We start from the raw sequence: 19,226 nt of genomic DNA, 5'->3' as shown, positions 1-19,226 counted from the left end.
GGAAGTTGAAGGCTGTTATCAAATCCTCCCTCGCTCTTCTCTTCTCTTCTCTTCTCTTCTCTTCTCTTCTCTTCTCTTCTCTTCTCTTCTCTTCTCTTCTCTTCTCTTCTCTTCTCTTCTCTTCTCTTCTCTTCTCTTCTCTTCTCTTCTCTTCTCTTCTCTTCTCTTCTCTTCTCTTCTCTTCTCTTCTCTTCTCTTCTCTTCTCTTCTCTTCTCTTCTCTTCTCCAGACTAAACAAACCCAAATCCCTCAGTGTCTCCTCATAGGTCATGCGCTCTAGCCCCCTAATCATTTTGGTCACCCTCTGCTGGACCCTCTCCAATGCGTCCAGATCCTTTCTGTAGTAGGGGGCCCAGAACTGGACACAATATTCCAGATGTGGCCTCACCAGAGCCAAATAAAGGGGAATAATCACTTATTTGGATCTTCTGGCAATGCTCGACCGAATACACCCTAATATGCCATTCACCTTCTTGGCTACCAGGGCACACTGTTGACTCATATCCAACGTCTCATCCACTGTAATCCCCAGGTCCTTTTCTGCTGAACTGCTACTTAACCATTCAGTCCTCAGCCTGTAACAATGTCTACTGGATCCCCTTTCTCTACATGTCTGTTGACCCCTTCAAAGAACTCAAGTAGATTAATAAAGCATGATTTCCCTTTACATAAACCATGCTGACTTCCCCCAATAAATTATGTTCATCTATGTGTCTGACAATTTTATTCTGTACTATAGTTTCAACTAATTGCCCGGTACTGACATTAGACTTACCAGTCTGTAATTGCCAGGATCATGTCTAGAGCCCTTTTTAAATATTGGCATCACGTTAGCTATCTTCCAGTCATTAGGTACAGAAGCCGATTTAAAGGATTGGCTACAAACCACAGTTAATAGTTCCGCAATTTCACATTTGAGTTCTTTCAGAACTTTTGGATGAATGCCATCTGGTCCCAGTAACTTGTTACTGTTAGTTAATCAGTTTGTTCCAAAACCACCTTTAATGACACCTCGATCTGGGACAATTCCTCCCATTTGTCACCTAAAAAGAATGGCTCGATTTTGGGAATCTCCCCAATATCCTCAGCCATGAAGACTGAATTAAAGAATTCATTCAACTTCTCCACAATTATTTTATCTTCTTTGAATATTCTTTTAGCATCATGATCGTCCAAGGGCCCCATTGGTTGTTTAGCAGGCTTCCTGCTTCTGATGTACTTAAAAAATATTTTGCTATTACGTTTTGAGTTTTTGACTAGCTGTTCTTCAAACTCCTTTTTGGCTATTCTTATTATATTTTTACACTTAATTTGACAAAGTTTAAGCTGCTTTCTATTTTCCTCACTAAGATTTGACTTCAACTTTTTAGAAGATGTCTTTTTATCTCTCACTGCTTCTTTTACTTGGTTGTTAAGCCATGGTGGCACTTTTTTGGTTCTCTTACTGAGTTTTTTAATTTGGGGAATATATTTAAGTTGGAGCTCTATTATGGTATCTTTGAAAAGTTTCCATGCAGCTTGCAGACCTTTTGTCACTGTACCTTTAATTTCTATTTATCTAACTTCCTCATTTTTGTGTAGTTCCCCTTTCTGAAATTAAATGAATTAACCTTCCACAAAACTGGCCTACCAAGTGAAATGGGAAAGTTTTTTCCATTAGACGGTGGAGTGAAGTATCTCTACGGAATATGCTCCCATGAAGTCAATGTGCAACTACCTGCTGCAACTCCAGCACGAAAGCCTGGCACACTCCTCCATTAAAGTCATATTGTGGCCATCTCCACGTTCCATGGTCTGGTTCAAGGGCAGACAGTATTTCAGCACAACATGATGGTGGGGTACCTGTGGGGTCTTGAGTGACTCTATCCACAGGTGCAGAATCCTGTCCCTCAGTGGGATCTAAACCTAGTTCTCTCCTGGCTCACTGGGCCATCATTCAAGCCAGTTGGAGGCTGCTCCCTCTTACCTTCGTTTTGGAAGGTGGCATTTTTTGGTTGCGGTGACATTGGCAAGATGTATTTTGGAAATCTGGGCCTTAGATTCAGAGGCCTAGTACACTATTTTCTTCAAAAACAAGGTTCATCCATGGCCCCTCCTGGCCTTCCAACTGAAAGTTGTCTCCTCCTCCTACATGAACCCAGACATCTTACCTGTGTTATGTCCCAAATAGGACTGCCCCAGAACGCTGCTCTTTGGCTTCTTATAAGCCCTTTCCTAATTGACCTGGGCTCTGTGCAGGCTCCCTCCAGTCTGCTTTAACCTCTTCCCTGCAGGAGTGGGGAAGCCGCCTCACTACACCCTCCAATTCTCTTTTAAGAACATAAGAATGGCCATTCTGGGTCAGACCAAAAGTCCATCTAGCCCAGTGCCCTGTCTTCCAAAAGTGGCCAATGGTAGGTGCCCCAGAGGGCATTAACAGAACAGGTAATCATCAAGTGATCCATCCCCTGTTGCCCATTCCCAGCTTCTGACACGCAGAGGCTATGCACACCATTCCTACCTACTCTGATTAATACCTATTTATGGACCTATCCTCCCTGAATTTATCTAGTTCTTTTTTTAACCCTGTTAAAGTCTTGATCTTCTGGCAAGGAATTCCACGGGTTGACTGTGCATTGTGTAAACAAGTACTTCCTTTAGTTTGTTTTAAATCTGCTACCTATTAATTTCGTTTGATGATCCCTAGCTCTTTTGGTATGCGAGCAAATACATAATGTTTCCTTATCTACTTTCTCAACACCAGTCATGATTTTTTAGACCTCTATCATATCCCCTCTTAGCATCCTCCTTTCTAATTTGAAAAGTCCCAGTTTTATTAATCTCTCCTCATCTGGCACACTCTCTTGAGTGATTATAGCTTATTTAGTACCCATCACTTTAGAAGTATAATTGGGCTTATGTTTTCCAACATGCATTACTTTGCATTTATCAGAATTAAAATTCATCTGCTGATTTGTTGCCCAATCACCTAGTTTTGTGAGATCCTTTTGAAGCTCTTCAGTGTGCTGTGGACTTAATTATCTTGAACAGTTTAGCATCATCTGTAGGTTTTGCCACTCCACTGTTTATCCCTTTCTCTAGATCATTTATAAATATGTTTAATAGGATTAGTCCCAGTATGGACCTCTGCAAGACACCGCTATTTACCTCTCTCCATTCTGAAAACTGATCATTTATCCCTACCCTTTGTTTCCTGTCTTTTAACCAGTTATCAATCCATGAGAGGACCTTCCCTCTTATCCCATGATAGCTTACCTTGCTTAAGAGCCTTTAGTGAGGGACCTTATCAAAGTCCTGCTGGAAATCTATAAGTATATTGTATCCACTGGATCCCCCCATCCACATTTTTGTTGACGCCCTCAAACTATTCTAACAGATTAGTGAGGCATGATTTCCCTTTACCGAAACCATGCTGACTTTTCCCCCAACACATTATGTTCATATCTGTGTCTGATAATTCTGTTCTTTACTATAGTTTCTATCAATTTACCCAGTGCAAAAGTTGGACTTACTGGACTGTAATTGCCAGCATCACCTCTAGAGCCCTTTTTGAAAATTGGTATCACAATATCTATCTCCAGTTATTTGGTACAGAAGCTGATTTAAGAAATAGGTTATAAACCACAATTAATAGTTCCACAGTTTTACATTTGAGTTCTTTTAGAACACTTGGGTGAATGCCATCTGGTCCTGTTGACTTGTTATTGTTAAGTTTATCAGTTTGTTCTAATGACTCATAGACTTTAAGGTCAGAAGGGACCATTATGATCATTTAGTCTGACCCCCTTCACAGTGCAGGCCACAAAATCTCACCCACTCCTCCTAGAATAACAGTTTCCTCAGATTTGTCTCCTAAAAAGAATGGCTCAGGTTTGGGAATCTCCCTAACTGCACCTACGAAGACCAATGGAAAGAATGTATTTGTACTCTGAGGGAAATGTGTTCTCAGTTTTCACTCTTGATGTGTTTTGTTCCTAGAATGAAAGAGGATGCCTCTCTATCTTTTGAGCCACATGCTTTATTGGATTGTTTGTTCCCTAAGATTCATTTGGGCATAGGCATTTTTGCTATAGGTTTTGAGGCAGTGGTGGGCTACAAGATCCTTTTCCAGGCTCAGTGTCCTGTTGACCTTCAGACGGAAGCTGCTGCTCTCTTTCTACTCTGAGTAGATATCCCTCCCTCTTCTGTCTGCCAGCAAAGGCATTATGAACTTCTTTGGGGTTTTTTGCCTCATTTCCCTGCTGGAGCTGAGCATTTTTGGCTTGGAAGATATAGCCATGGTTTCCATATCTTTTTTTCTTTTAGTGATTTTTTTTCCAGCCATGGCTAAGCCAAAAGCTTGAGACACAAACATTTTATTATTTTACATACAAGTTACACACATCATGAAAATAAGCAGTCCATAAAGTAAATTCCCCAAGTGAATCAATTTCAGTTCCTCTATTCAAAGAAATACATAATTACATCAAATTCTTGGCAAAGTCCATTCATTCATCTGAAATCTGTGTTAGATACCTGAACGGAACTGGCCTGATCTTTTCAGAGATTGAATACATGAAGCTCCCATGCTTGGCAACTCTGAAAATGAGGCCATGTGTTTTTGTTTTTTTCTCTCACTTTCTAAGTATGGGTTTATATGCCGTAGGAATCACATTTTCTAGCTAATGAAGTGTCAGATCTTTCTCTGAACTCCCAGGATTTCCCTAGAAAATGGAATTTGAGAACTGAGGGAATAGTATTACAGGAGCATGGGATGGGACTGAAACTGTGTCAGTCATGAATAGCATGTGGTATGGAACATGGATAGCACGTGGTGGGTGCTATCACAGCCTAAGTGAGAAACATAATGGACAAGAATACAATTTATGCATGTGTGGTATATAAGGAAAGTATTTTTAAAACTTTATTTTTTGTTATTTGGAGCCATAAAAATAGAATAGTGAGAATAGTATTGTGATAGTGAGTCTTTAGGTCTGACATAAAGCAGTACATAATAAAGATTGTAATGCTTCTCCACATGTATAAGATTTTTTTGGAAGAATGATTGATTTTCTTTCCTTTAGATATAGTTCATGAAAATCTGAAAATGGGATCAGATGGTGAAAGTGACCAAGCTTCTGGAACATCGTCTGATGAAGTCCAATCTCCTACAGGTGTTTGCCTAAGGAACCGGATACACAGACGGATCTCTATGGAGGTAATCAGTTTTCCCATAAGGACTCAGTAATTTAACAAGAGACTTGGGGATTGTTTAAATTGCTTTATATAACTGCTTGTCTTCCTGCCAGTTTTGTTTTAAAGCAGATGTTTATAGTCAACATATGAATTTTTATGATAATAATAGTCATGGCATTAGTTTTTCTTCCTTTGTGTCAGTCTTGGAAACTGAGTAGATATCACTGACCATGTTTATAACTTATCCAGTACAAAAATTTAAATATTGTTTTTTAAGAGCATTTGATTCTTAAAAACGAGAGAATCCATTAGCAGGCTGTCTTGGATACTATATGCTAGACATTCAGTGTATGATTAGTCTTTAAACTACTGGGTAATCACATGTGAGAGGCTTTGCAGTATGTACAGGCATTTTAGAAGGAATTGAAGTATTGGGAAACAAATGAAGAAAATGTGACCTTTAGATTCTGAGAGAGTTGCTTTATGTGTTCACATAGATTATTTCATATGTCACTGCTCAGGCTCTTTCATATAACATTGCTTTCTAATCCATGTGAAAATTCAGAAAGTAAACACAATAGGGATATTCCTCACTGCGTCAGCCTTTTTCATTCTTCCTGTTTTTTCGTGTATGGAACTTTACAGGATAGTAAACAAAAGGAGGAAAAAGTGCTTTATGAATAACTGTGCACATAATTTCCTTTATTTATGAGACTCATTATGAATGCTAACCACCCTTGTACTTGCTTTGTTGCCCTTTCCCCAGGCAAAAGATACAGAATTTTTCACTTTTTTGTATTAAGTATAATAGTTTTGATTATAATAATGTAATTTTGGCTGGAATATGTAAAGTTGTTTGGCTTCCTTATAGAAATCTATTATTGGGGGTTTTAATCCCAATTTTTAAGTGTAATATAAAATGCAGGTGTTTGGAAAATATTGTTGGCTTACACTGAGTTTGTATATCAAAAATAAGTACTGCAAGGTATTTTGTGCTTGTATAATTCAAAAGTTGCTCTGATTAATGAACTAATCATCATTTCCTTCATGGATGGGGTTATTTTGTCTTAAAAATCCTTAATGCCTTTGTTGTTGTTAGTATTTATGAGCTAAATTTAGGCTCAGTCCAAACCCATTGAGGAGAAACAATTAACTTAGGCCTGGTCTGTATTAAAAAATTAAGCTGACTTCAGTTTGTTGCTCATGGGTGTAAACCCTCCCCTGAATGGTGTCGTTTAGCCAAGCTGACTCCTACTGTAGACAGCACTAGGGTGATGGAAGCATTCTTCCATCAACCTAGGTACCATCTCTTGAAGAAGTGGATTATCTGTACTGACTGGTAAACCTCTCCCATCGATATAGGTAGTGTTTATACCAATGCTCCCTCTAATCTTTTCCATTAATGTGCAGAATCATTTTTATGTGCACGGAGTCATGTGTAAATGTGCACCACCAGTAGAAATAAAAAACCTAGCTGTGGACCCTTTGCTAATCAGCTGGGCAGCATTTGAATCTTTCCTGAGTGGCCGCACAAGTGCACACCTTACGGGGAACACTGATCTACACTGCAGCACTAGAGTGGCACAACTGCATTGGTTCAGCTATGCCATTGTGGCATTTGAAATGTGTACAAACCCTCAGAGAGGTTGGGATCAGATCCATTGTGCTTTGAATCAAGTAGAACACAAAATAAGAACATTTGCATAAGAATTTACATGTAGAAGACATTAGACACATAAGTTGGGTGAGGTAATATCTTTCATTGGACCAACTTCTGTTTCTCAGAGAGAGAAGCTCGTTAACTATTTCCCAGACATGAAGAAGAGTTCTGTGTATGCTTGCAAGTTTGTCTCTCACCAATAGAAGTCAGTCCAATAAAAGATATTACCTCACCCATCTTGTGTTCTCTCATATCCTGGGAGTGACACAGGTATACTCATGTGAAAGACAAGACATGCTCAGGAAATCTGGTGTAGGAGGTGGGTTTATTTAAGGTTTATTAGTCCTATTATTCTTTCTTTTATTTCCTGTTTTCTCCCAAAAAAAATTAAATAGGAATTTCCTATATGTACTCTGCACTTCAACTGAGTTTTCACCACATTCTTTTTTAGTTGAATCTCCCTCCCCTCACTGCAAACCTTTTAATTAAAAAAAAATACCATTTAATAACTTTTAGCTTGTACAACTGTAATATTACATTGTCTTAGAAACTTTAAAAAATATTTTTCCTTTCAGATTGCCAGCTCCATCTGACAAGCATTCATTTCTTTATTTTCTCCCAATTCCAAGTATTTGTTTCTAATGCAGCTGAAATTAACATGATGTGGTTTATTTCTTTGTTGCCTGGCTCCATCAGAGGGGTCATTATAGTTAAGGCAACAATTTCTATGCATCCTGTGAACCAGGCTTTCCTCCTACAATGTTATAGTAATGACATAGTGGTTTTTAAAGATACGTTTTTTAGAGTAACCTTTTGTAACTGTCTGTTAAAGAACAGCTGCTGAATTTTAACAGTGATTTTAGTGCTGACTTTCCTTGATTTTTGTGAGTGAATGTCAGATGCTTATGTTTTAAATTTACTTGTTAAGTAATATTTGGAAGAGGAGTAGTTTTTTACCTCGTGTTTATTCAGTGCCTAGCAGAAGGGAAACCATCTAGGCTATTCTAACAATTGTAATGGAAATTGAAATAAACACTCCCATGCAGGAAAACTTTCTACTAAAAAGTTCCATTGGTGTGATTTTTTTGGTCTTGTTTTGTTGTTGTTGCTATTTGACCTCTGACAAGCTTGTAATAAAGATTTGTAATTTCAGTAACAAATCTTGCTTGTGTGAGCATTTTCCAATGAAGGGATTCTTCATATCCATAAACTGAATAGGATTTGACCTCTGAAGTTTACTCATTTGATTCAGTGCCAGGAGAAAGGAAAGGGATGCCCTTATCTGTGTTAGCAGTTGTATTCTTGTAGATTGACCTGCACCTCTTTACTATGCCTGTAGGTACTGCAAATTGAATTTGATTTATATTTGATAACTAGAACAGATTGTCAGAGACAATCAGCACTATTGATAACTATTGCAAATTGTATTCATATGGTCACAATATGGTTTACATAAATATGTTTAAGAAAATATAAGCTGGTGTTTCGCTCCTCTGTGCTCTTTCTAATGAAATTTGAACTTAGTATTCTCAAACTGATCACACTTTTCTGTTTTTTGTGGTTGATATAGTATGTAGTTGTAATATGGTACATGGGCTTTCATATACATAACCTTGTTAGTTTCTGTGTACCAAATAGACAAAAGCAGTTCTAGTTCCTTAAAGTAACTAATCATCTAAGGTAGGGATGTCAATGAGTAATCAACTATACAATTAACCAATTAATTTCTTCCCCTCCTTGCTGCCTCGGGGGGGGGGGATAGGAGCTGGTGCTGTGGGGGGATCTGCTTAAAAGCCCAATTTCTTCCCTCCCCCCCCCGCCCAGCACCAGCTCTGCTGTGCCACCTGCCCTCCCCTATGCTGCTGCCTTTGATAGACTACTCTGTGGGATGCAAAGCAGCTTCTGTCGTCAACAGGGAAGTTGGGCCAGCTGCGGACAAAGGCTGCTTCGTGGCAGCCTCCTCTGCCCCCCACCTCCCTGCGCTGCTGCCTCTGGAAGGGAATGCATAATGTTATATTACAATCTTAGATCTCAGAGAGCAAAATCTGGTCGAATAAAAGTTCACAATGGCCAGCCTCAAAATCAGTATGTCTCCATTCTCTAAAAGGAAGTTGTCATGTGCTAATAAGTAGGCTGTGGAATTTCCATTGCTGAAAGCTTTTAAAAACAAGTTAGATAAACATCTGTCAAGGATGTTCTAGATTTACTTGGTCCTGCCTCAGCACAATAGACTAGACCTCAGCACAATAGACCTCTCAGGGTGCCTTCCAGCTAAGGATGTTAAGAGGCGGATAATTCCCTAATCATGTAATTGATACATTTTTTTTCGAGTGCACGTTTAGTCAATAAGGGAAGGCTTCCTCGGTCCTGGTTGGTGCCGAATCCAGGACCTACCCCATGGAGCCTCTGTAGTAGGAGTTGGTCTGCCTGCACACCTAGCTCTTGATACATTTAAACTGCAGAGACGCAGTGGGAGTAGCTTCTGGACCTAGTGTTAGCCAGGATTGCTCAGTCCCAGCTCGCACCAGGTCCAGCAACCTGTCTGTGGGACCTGGGACCTCCTGCGGACAGAGGCTGCTACCGGAGCAGCCTCTATTTGCAGCAGCTGGGACTGGCCATGAGGCAGCTGCCGGAGCAGCCTTTGCCTGCAGTCAGCCCAGGCCACCGCGGACAGGGGCTGCTTCACCGTAGCCTCTCCTGCCCACTCCCCACACTTCTGCCTCTGATATAGAGGCAGCAAGGTTGGGGGAAGTGAGTAGTCGACTCGACTACTTATTTATATCCCTACTTCCAGCCATACATTTCTGTGATTTCCTTGAGTGCAAGTAACAAAGGGATTACCATATTGCATCTAGAGAATAGATGACCCATAGGCATCTTTGATCCTGTGACAGTCAAGGGACATTTTTCAATTAGCAATGACCTACTCAAATGAAATGCCTGTTAGCCTCATGGAAACTTTTAATAAATACCATAACAGAATTAATATATACACCAGATATTTAAAAAAATGCCACTATTGCTTTTAAACAATAGAGTAAATGGTTAAAAATAATGTGTCCTTTAAAAATTGGAAGTCAGGTCCTACTTAGAAAGATAAAAAAGAGCATGAACTCTAGCAAGTCAAGTGTAAAAGTATAATTAGGCAAGCTAAAAAAAATGAAGAGAAACTAGCAAAACACTCGCATTAACAGCAATATTTTTTAAAGTGCATCAGAAGTAGGAAGCGTGCCATACAATCAGTGGAGCCACTGGACGATTGAGGTGCTAAAGAAGCACTTAAGGAAGAAAATGCTATTGCAGAGAACTGACAAGAATTCTTTGTATTGGTCTTCACTGCAGAGGATGTGAGGGACAGTCTCGCTCCCGAGCCATTCTTTCTAGATAACATCTGAGAAATCACCCAGTTTGAGTTGTCAACAGAAAATGCTTTGGACCAAATTGATAAATTAAATATAAATGGGTCACCAGAACCATATGGTATTCAGCCAAGAGTTCTGAAGGAACTCAGATATGAAATTGCCAAACTACTAACTGTGGTATTTATGCTGTCACTTAAATCAGCCTCGTACCACATGACTGGAGGATAGTGAATGTAATGCTTTTTTTAACACAGGCTCCAGAAGCTAACATAGTAATTACAGTCTGGTATTCCTAACTTCATTACCAGGGAAATAAATTGAAACAATAGTAAAGAACAGAATTACGGACACACAAATTAAGACAATTTGTTGAGAGAGATTAGTGAAACATGTTGATTCTATTAGAATGTTTTGAGGGGCTCAATAAATAATTGAGCTAGGCTGATCTAGTGATCTAGTATACTTGGATTTTCAGAAAGCCTTTGACAAGGTCCTTTCCCAAAGACTCTAAAGCAGAATTAAGCAGTCATGGGATAGGACAGGAAACAAAAGATAGATGTAAACTGTCAGTTTTCAGAATAGAGAGAGGCAAATAGTGGGGTCCCCTTGAGATCTGTATTGAGACTAGTGCAGTTCAGCATATTCATAAATGATCTGGAAAAAGGGGTAAACAATGAAGTGGAAAAGTTTGCAGGCAGTGTAAAATTATTTGAAGATACCCAACTTCAAAGTTGACCACAAAGAGTTACAAAAGAATCTCACAAAACTTGATGACAGGACAACAAAATGGGAGATAAAATTCAACATTGATAAAGTAAATTGTGATGGAAAACATAATCCCATTTTAACATACAAAATAAGAGGGTCTAAATTAGCTGTTTCCGCTAAAGAATGGGATCTTGGAGTCATTATGAATACAATCCATGCATCTGATGAAGTGGTTTTAAATCTGTTGGTCTTTAAGGTACCATAGGACTCCTCATTGTTTTTGAAGATTCTGATTAGTACAGCTATCCCTCTGAAACTTGTTATTGTGAATAGTTCTCTGAAAATATCAGCTCAAGTGCAATGGCAATCAAAAAAGCTACCAATGTTAGGAACAGTTAAAAAAGGAATAAATAATAAATCAGTAATTATCGTAACGTCTTTATATGCACAGTACAACCACAACTTGACTATTTTTCAGTTCTGGTTGCTTCATCTTAAAAAAAAAAAAAAGTATTAGAATTGGAAAAAGTACAGAGTAGGGTGTGACGGACCGGGCCGTGTCTGGGCACAGCTGAGGGCATCCGCTCAGGGCGAATTACTCGAATCTGGGGCTTCTTACAGCCCCCGACTGGCGACCTTTCCACGCAGGCCACAAACCAGTCCCACAGAGCGCTTCAGCTGCCTGCCTGAAGCCTCCCGAGCAAAACCCCTCCGACACCCCAGCAATATCCGTGCCCCAGACGGCCCCGGGCCTCATACACAGGTGGGGGGTCCTAGCACCCAATCCCACCTACCCCGAACAAGTCCTGTCCGGTTCCAAGAAACCAGCCACAGATCCCTGGTCAATTTACCCTCTGGAACTTACCCACAAATCACGCTGGGCCAATCCTTTAGAATCTATATCTAAGGGTTTATTATTACAAGAAAGAAAAGCATGAGAGTAAGGTTATTAAAGTACAGTACGTTACATGCACTGAATCTCCCAGTTCTCGATGCAGGCCCTAGCAGAGATGTTGCAGCTGCTGGTTTAAAAGTTCTTATTGCACATCCTGAGATCAGGATGGGTTCACAGGTCTTCCGGGCTCTTCAATCCCTGCAGTGCTGCCTCTGGGATGAAGTGCTGAGCTGAGAACAAAATGGCATCGACCGTATGGCCTCTTTATAGTTCCTTCCTCGCCTCTTCTGGTCTCAGCCGGTCACCTGGTCCTCAGCCTCTCTCTGCTGGCAGCTCTTGGGTCTCCGCCCTCCTGCTTTAGGTGTGTCTTTGGGCCATCAAGGGCCATTGTTTCACAGGGCTTCACTACTCAGCCTGTCCATAGCAATGCTCAACCACATTCACAGAACTATTCAGCTTCCACACAGATTACAGATTCCTACCTACACACATAGACATTATACACTCACATAAATAGCGTACATAAGATCAACAAACAATAATCTCCCATTCAATACCCCACATGGCTCCCCCCACACCAATTTCTGGGGCCAATACCCCCACCTAGGGGTGCAGCAGCGATCTGGCTGCTTCCCTCCAATTCAGCAACGTGACATAGGGCAACAAAAATTACTGGATGTATGGAACAGCTTCCATCCGAGGAAAGGTTACAAAGACCAGGATTATTATGCATCTTGGGAAAAGTGATGACTAGGGGATATATGATGCAGGTCTATAAAGTTATGAATGGTGTGGAGAAGTGAATAAGGAAGCCTGAAGAGTAATCAAACTTCTGTCCCTAGCAACCCATTTTTCGCTAGATTTTTGCAAGAGTAAGTGTAGTCTCATCCAAGATTTCTCTCCAAGATTATGTGGAAAATCCTATTTAAGAGTTCTGTCATCCTTTCAACATTTGTTACACCCACATTTCCGTAACATTCTGTCCCCCATATATTCAGTGCTTTTGCTTCTGTTTGATGACTAGAGGCCAAGGGACGATCACTAGTGTTTTTGTTTTTCATTTGATTCTAACACTTTAGGCAAAGTCATTATTATAAGAATCATTATCTAAATAAGGGTGTCTTGAAAGCCTGTCACTTGGTTGTGACCTGACTGACCTGAGACTAGGAAGCTGTCTGAAAGATTCAGGACAAAGCTGCAATGTCAGCCTTCCCTTTCAAACATAGATATCTGCAAAGAAGCTCCATGATTATTGATCTACACAATATATAAAGTTTATATTTAGATGGAACCTGCAGGAGGGAATACTATTTTAGACTTGGTATTCCAGAACTCAAAAATTCAGTGAGATTAGACTAGGAATGTTAATTATCAGTTATTTTACTAGTCGATGGAATTTCCATCGACTAGTTGATAGGCACTTCCGCATATCTCCTTTGAAATGTACAAGAGCCTCTAATGGTGCTCTTGTACATTTCAAAGGAGGAATGTGGAACTCCCCGTGCAGTCCAGGGCCAGCAGGAAGTCCCGCTGACTCCGGGCTGCACTTGGGCGTGCCAGCTTTGAAATGTACAAGAGTCCCAAGCAGGAGCTCTTGTGCATTTCAAAGTGGAAGCGCAGCATGGAGCCCAGGGTCAGCTGGGGACTCCCCAGCTGATCCCAGGCTCCACAGGGCATTTCAGCGAAAGCTGGGATCAGCTGGGGTCTCCTCAGCTGACTGTGGGTTCCGTGCAGCATTTTCCTAGAACCCGGTGTCAGTTGGGGACTCCCCAGCTGCTCCCAAGTTCTGCGGAAATGCCATGCGAAGCCCAGAATCAGCTGGGGAGTCCCCAGCTAAGCCCAGACTCCATGCAGCGCTGCCGCCTTGAAACTGCCTTAGCGTTTCAAAGGGGCAGTGCTGCATAGCTGATCCTAGGCTCAGTTGTGTAGTGCTGACCTTTTGAAATGCCCAGGCGGCATTCAAAGGGCAGCACTGCACAGCTGAGCTGAGGATCAGCTGTGTGGCACTGCCCCTTTGAACACCACCTTGTGTTTCAAAGCGGCTGTGCCACACAGCTGAGCTGGGATCAGCTGTGCAGTGCTGCCACTTTGAAGTACTCACTTTTCCCCCTCCCCTTAGCTGCCTCTGTCTGATAGAGGCAGCAAGGAGAGTGGGGGAATTGACTTGTCAACTAGGACTGACTAGTGCTTAACACCCTTAGATCAGACTCTCCCATCCCACAGAAATTTTCTTGTATTTTGAGGAGTTCCATGTTTTCAGTTGGCCAAGTGGCCAATTTTGCACAAGAATTTCCCTCTGTTTCTGCCATCTTGAATGTTGTGTTTGATAGTGTACATAGTGTTGTTGTAGCTGTCTTGGTACCAGGATACTAGAAAGACATGATGGATAAGGTAATAGCTTTTATTGGCTAATTCTGTTGGTGAGCGAGACAAGCGATTGAGCTTACACAGAAACTCAAAGAGCCCTGTGTTTAAATTTGGAATAATAAACATTAATATTATATACGTATACATACTTCAGACTGTTGAAATTGGCCTTCTTGTTGCAGTTTTACTCTGTTTTCTTTTGGGACATCCATTGAGTTTCTGGCTTACCAGGAATGACAGTTTTGCATAGAAGAGAAGAAAGATTCATTTACCTTGTAATTCCTTTAGGATTTTCACCTACCCATCCCACCTGCCTTTAGTGTTTTGTGTGTTTTGTGTTTTATTTCAATAAAGTCTTGTTTTAATTTTTTTTCTCTGAAGCAAATTTTATCTTATGCTGAACATCTTGCTTTATCTTTTTTCGGATCCTCGCTTCCCACACAAAGGAATTGATTAGAATATTCTAGGGATTGCATTTAATGCCTGGCTTGTTTTTTACCGTGCTCCTACTGCCTTCCTTGAGGCAAAAACCTTCAGCTTGATTTTTCATAAGAGCCTAATACCTGAATTTGAGAGAATCTTGCAAGATGATGTAGTCAGAAACAGAACTACATTTGTTTTCATTTTCTTTGCATTCCTTTGCATGGAGAGTAAGCTCCATGAAGTTACTAAATTACAAAATAATAAAAACCAGTCCATAGCATCCATCAAAACTATTCTGGGCACAATTTACAGTAGAGGTTTAATGTAATTGCACATTTTTAACGTTAAACTGATATTTTTAGTTGATTTTTTTTTATTGCCTACATTTTAGCAGAATCCTGGAGTTTTCAAAATTATTTTAATATAGTGTACTGCATAAATGTTTCCTCTGATTAAAGGCTTAGATGATCATTGAATTAATTGCGGGAGATGATACTTATAGAATGCAGCTTCTGAATGACTGTTATAAGCAGTTCCAGTCATATAACTCCACTACACAATATAGCTAGCAAATATCCATTATTCCATATCCATGAAGGAAAGGGAAGAATCTTTCTTTCTTACCGAAAAAATGTGAAAGCAGAGTTGATATTGTGTACCTCAGCTAATTGGACTTAAAAATCTTTTTAAACATTTTATGAAAAAGTCATTAAAATACATATTTTTGGCCATTCATATGAAATTTGTTCACAAGATTAATGGGGAAGAGTTTTAATTTTGAGATTTTTAAATGTTGTATATAAATATTATTTGAGTGCTGATGCTGTGGTAGTTTTGTTTAAAGGTTTTCCCTGTGTCTAAACAATTCAGAGAGAGAGAGAGCATTCTGAGTTAGTGTTTGATTATACTACTTACGTGGCCACAGTTCCTTGAGATGTTGAAGGTAACACCTTCTTAAATTATTTGCAGTGAAACCTTTGCTTTATTGATAGCTGCTAGCAAACAATAAAAAATAAAACTTTTGGTTCTTAATGCTACAGTAGCACCTCAGTGTTACAAATGCCACGGCCATGAAATTTATTTGCAATTCTAAAATATTTGTAACTCTGAACAAAATGTTAGGGTGCTTTCAAAAGCTTACAGCTGAACATTGATTTAATAGAGCTTTGAAACTTTACTGTGCAGAATTAAAATGCTGCTTTTAACCATATTGATTTTAATGAAACAAGCATAGAAATAGTTTGTTTACTTTGTTGAATCTTTTTTAAACTTTCCCTTTTTCAGAAATTATGTTTAACATAGTACTATACTGTATTGGCTTTTTTTTTGAGCCGGAGGGGGAAACTCTGCTGCCCTCAGATTGTGTATTTCCAGTTCTAAAATGTGATGTGATTGACCGGTCAGTTCATAACTCTGGTGCTTGTAACTGTGAAGTCAGATAACTCTCTATCAATATTGCCTGGAAATAGTTTGACTGTCTTCTCCTAATATCCCCGCTTCCAGAAGCCAATAAAAAAAACCAGTATATACTGCTTTTTATATTTACAGAGGAGCAACAGTTTTTATGTTCAGTTGGTCACTCTTAATTTCATTTTCTGCTAAGGAATGGTGTATGGACTGTAAGGCATGTGAGAAAATTTCTGAAAAACTTGTTCATTAACATGTATGTGAAAATCAGAAGTCATCATTTAAATAATTAAAGCATTCAACATGTCTGATTCTTTAGGCTCTACTTCACAAAAGCACCCTTATTCAGGAAGGGCACCTTAGCACATTCTTGAACGTAATACTTTCTTGAACTGTGGTCATAGTTTGTTAGGCTGGTTTAAGAATCATTCAAGTGTACCTGCATTGATTTGTATGGTAATGATCATTCGTGTTTTTTTTTTTTTTAATTTCTAATGAGATTTAATTCAGAAATTACAGTAAAATCTTAAGAAAATAACCAAATATGTGAGGTCCATACCACGTATTTGAATTATTTAATAATTACCATGTTTTTTAAGGAGCTTAGAATACAACTTTTATTTATTTTATTCCATTGAATAGAACATTCAGCAGTTGAATTTAATTTTGCTATTGCTATCAGCGAAGTGAAGTCACATATGAGGTCTAAAACAATCATTTGTAAACCAGTCTGTGTAGGAGAAGAATTCATTTCCTATATGATGGAAGTGTTAGTCACTACCTTTAGTAGGGAGTGTCCCTGACTTGGGAGGATATTGTAGTCAGCCAATGCAATTTGATTCATGTTTCACCATTTCCTTTAGTCTGTGGTTAGATAAGCATTGCATAGTTACTAATTAGTTTTTTTTTTTAAATTTGGCTTTTTAAAAATTAGAAAAATACTACTCTCCTGTGGATTTTTTTGCCATTCTGATGTGGAAGTATTATCTAGATGTTAGCCACTTTCAGATCCCTTTTAATGAGAATGTACTGGTCATATTTTCATTGCCTTCCCGTATCCCAGATATTTGTTATGCTTTGAAATTATTATTTGTATTACAATAATGCATAGAAGACCAATAGGAACAACTTGCATAGACAGCCCTCCCAAGATATTAAACCATTGTAATCAACTAAAATACCTGTTTGACAAAGTTTTTATAATAAAAACAAAAACACACAAACAAAAAAACCTGTTAAGATTGCACATTGTCTGGAATTAATAGTTTTTTTGTATGTGTGGATTTTGGTTTCTCATTTCAAGACTGAAAAAAGTACTTCTTTTAGAGCATTAAAATCATGAAAAAAATCCGTAAATCTATTCACGCTGTTAGTCTTTTCTCCTAACTTTGCTATAGGCAAAACTTGCTGTATGTCAGGTTTCTTTAGATAATGCATTTGGCTGTAACTGTGCCAACTCTGTCATGTTACAAAAATGCAGTGAAATTTGATAAGGCAGCCTTCAAAAACAATTCCGTTTCATATAGCATCATAGCAAAGAATATAAATATATGTATGCATTATTCTGCATCAGCATCTCATCTCTCATTTGTACAATATTTTTCATTTCTTATTTTGCTTCCAGTCTCCATAATGTTGAACAGTATATAGTGTATTGTGTCCGTTTTTATTTGTAAATTGTAGTTGGTGTGTGTAAATGTGTACAGTACAAATAACCAGGCTTTTAAGGTTAGCTTGGACAAATTATTATATGTTTTGTTTGATCTCATGACGTGTTTTTAATGGGGGAAAAAACCACTATTAGTTATTACTGAACAGCTTGGGGCTGAAGCTGACATGTTGTCTTGCTGATACTAGCTAAAACTAGTGAGATGGCTGATTCAGGCTGATACTAACACCCACAAGAGAACAAATCCATTTTCGTTTGACCTATTGTGGATTACTCGGGCAATCATACTGACATATATGGGCTTGAAAATACAATTCTTTTTCTTAGTGGAGAAGTAAGAAACCTTCTTCCTGAAATGTGAACATGGCATTTCATGGTCTGTGCCAACATGCACTACAGAGAAGGGTTCTATTAGTAATGATTTGCAAAATAAGTACCGTATCTGTCTGATTACTGTATGCAACCGAGAGCCCCAAACTGTAAGAATTGGGACACTAATTACCAATTAAAGTCTAAATAAATCTCTTTGATGTCTGAAACCAGATAGTTTTCGATGTTAGGCATTTTCTTCCATTAACTTTTACCTCATACTTGGTCTTTCTGTGCTGCTTTTATTTTCACCTCTTGTTACCTCTGTTACCGGAAGACGAGTGTAGTTATTTTAAAACTCCAGTTGTGAGTGTACGCATAGGAGGCACAAAGGAAAGGAGCAGTTCTGAAGAAATACTGTCAGTCTAATCATTGAGAAATTGGACAGCATTGGCAACCTAGTGTCTCAGAGAAAGGATTATTCATTGTTTCCCTCTGCCACCATTCTAACAGCAAGCAAAAATTTGCAAGCTGGCACATTGGTAGAGGACAAAAATGAAAGTAGGCTGGCTTTTCATTTCTCCCCTTCCTACTTGAGATGCTGCATATTGTGACATAGTGGGAGTTGCAGTCAGGAATTCTATAACAAATCCTTCCATGGGTCATTGTGGTTTCTTTTGTCATCCTCTCTTGCTCTGAACAGCAGAAGCTGGTCCATTAAAAGATTATTATCTCATCTCTTGTCTCTCTAATATGAGACAATTGAGATTCAGAATAACTGAATGATATGACTAGAGAGAGAACATAAGGTGGGAGAGCCAGAAAGGATGAGGTTTTTTCCTTTCCTTTTTCTAACTTGTTTGAATCTATAGGAGCTGTATTTTTTATTTTGCATCACTAGAATGCTGAACTTAAATCATCACTGCAGCTATTCCAAGTAGGATCAAAACAAGTTTTTTTCAGCTTCATTCTAGGAATATTAGCAAGTAGTCACCTAACAAATAAGACTAGACTTATTGGTTAATCAAGTCAAATACTTGCATTCCCCGACCGACCAATTGCTGCCACTCTATCAGAGGCAGCAAGGTGTGGGGGGAGCAGGAGCTGGTGCTGGCAGAGGTCAGCTTAAAAGCTGCTTCCCCAAAACCATTTCCGTGGTGCTGGCTGCCACTTGCGCTGCTGCCTCTTATCATTGAGGGGACAGGAGAGGCTGCCATGAAGTAGTTTCTGCCCAAGACAAGCCCGGGCTGG

The 19,226-nt window shown here is 39.2% G+C and overlaps 1 protein-coding gene across 1 annotated transcript in view; it reads left to right on the top strand.

Moving 5' to 3' along the window:
* CDK17 (cyclin dependent kinase 17) overlaps window positions 1-19,226 on the top strand; it is a 169,539-nt gene that overhangs the window by 105,402 nt on the left and 44,911 nt on the right. Inside the window, exon 4 of the mRNA XM_075933731.1 lies at window positions 5,064-5,197. Within this exon, the coding sequence (XP_075789846.1) occupies window positions 5,064-5,197 (134 nt within the window). The remainder of the gene's footprint in view (window positions 1-5,063; window positions 5,198-19,226) is intronic.

The sequence above is a fragment of the Pelodiscus sinensis genome, chromosome 1 (assembly GCF_049634645.1).
Source record: "Pelodiscus sinensis isolate JC-2024 chromosome 1, ASM4963464v1, whole genome shotgun sequence".
In the NCBI taxonomy this organism is placed as follows: Eukaryota; Metazoa; Chordata; order Testudines; family Trionychidae; genus Pelodiscus; species Pelodiscus sinensis.
This window is presented reverse-complemented; position numbering and strand designations above follow the sequence as displayed.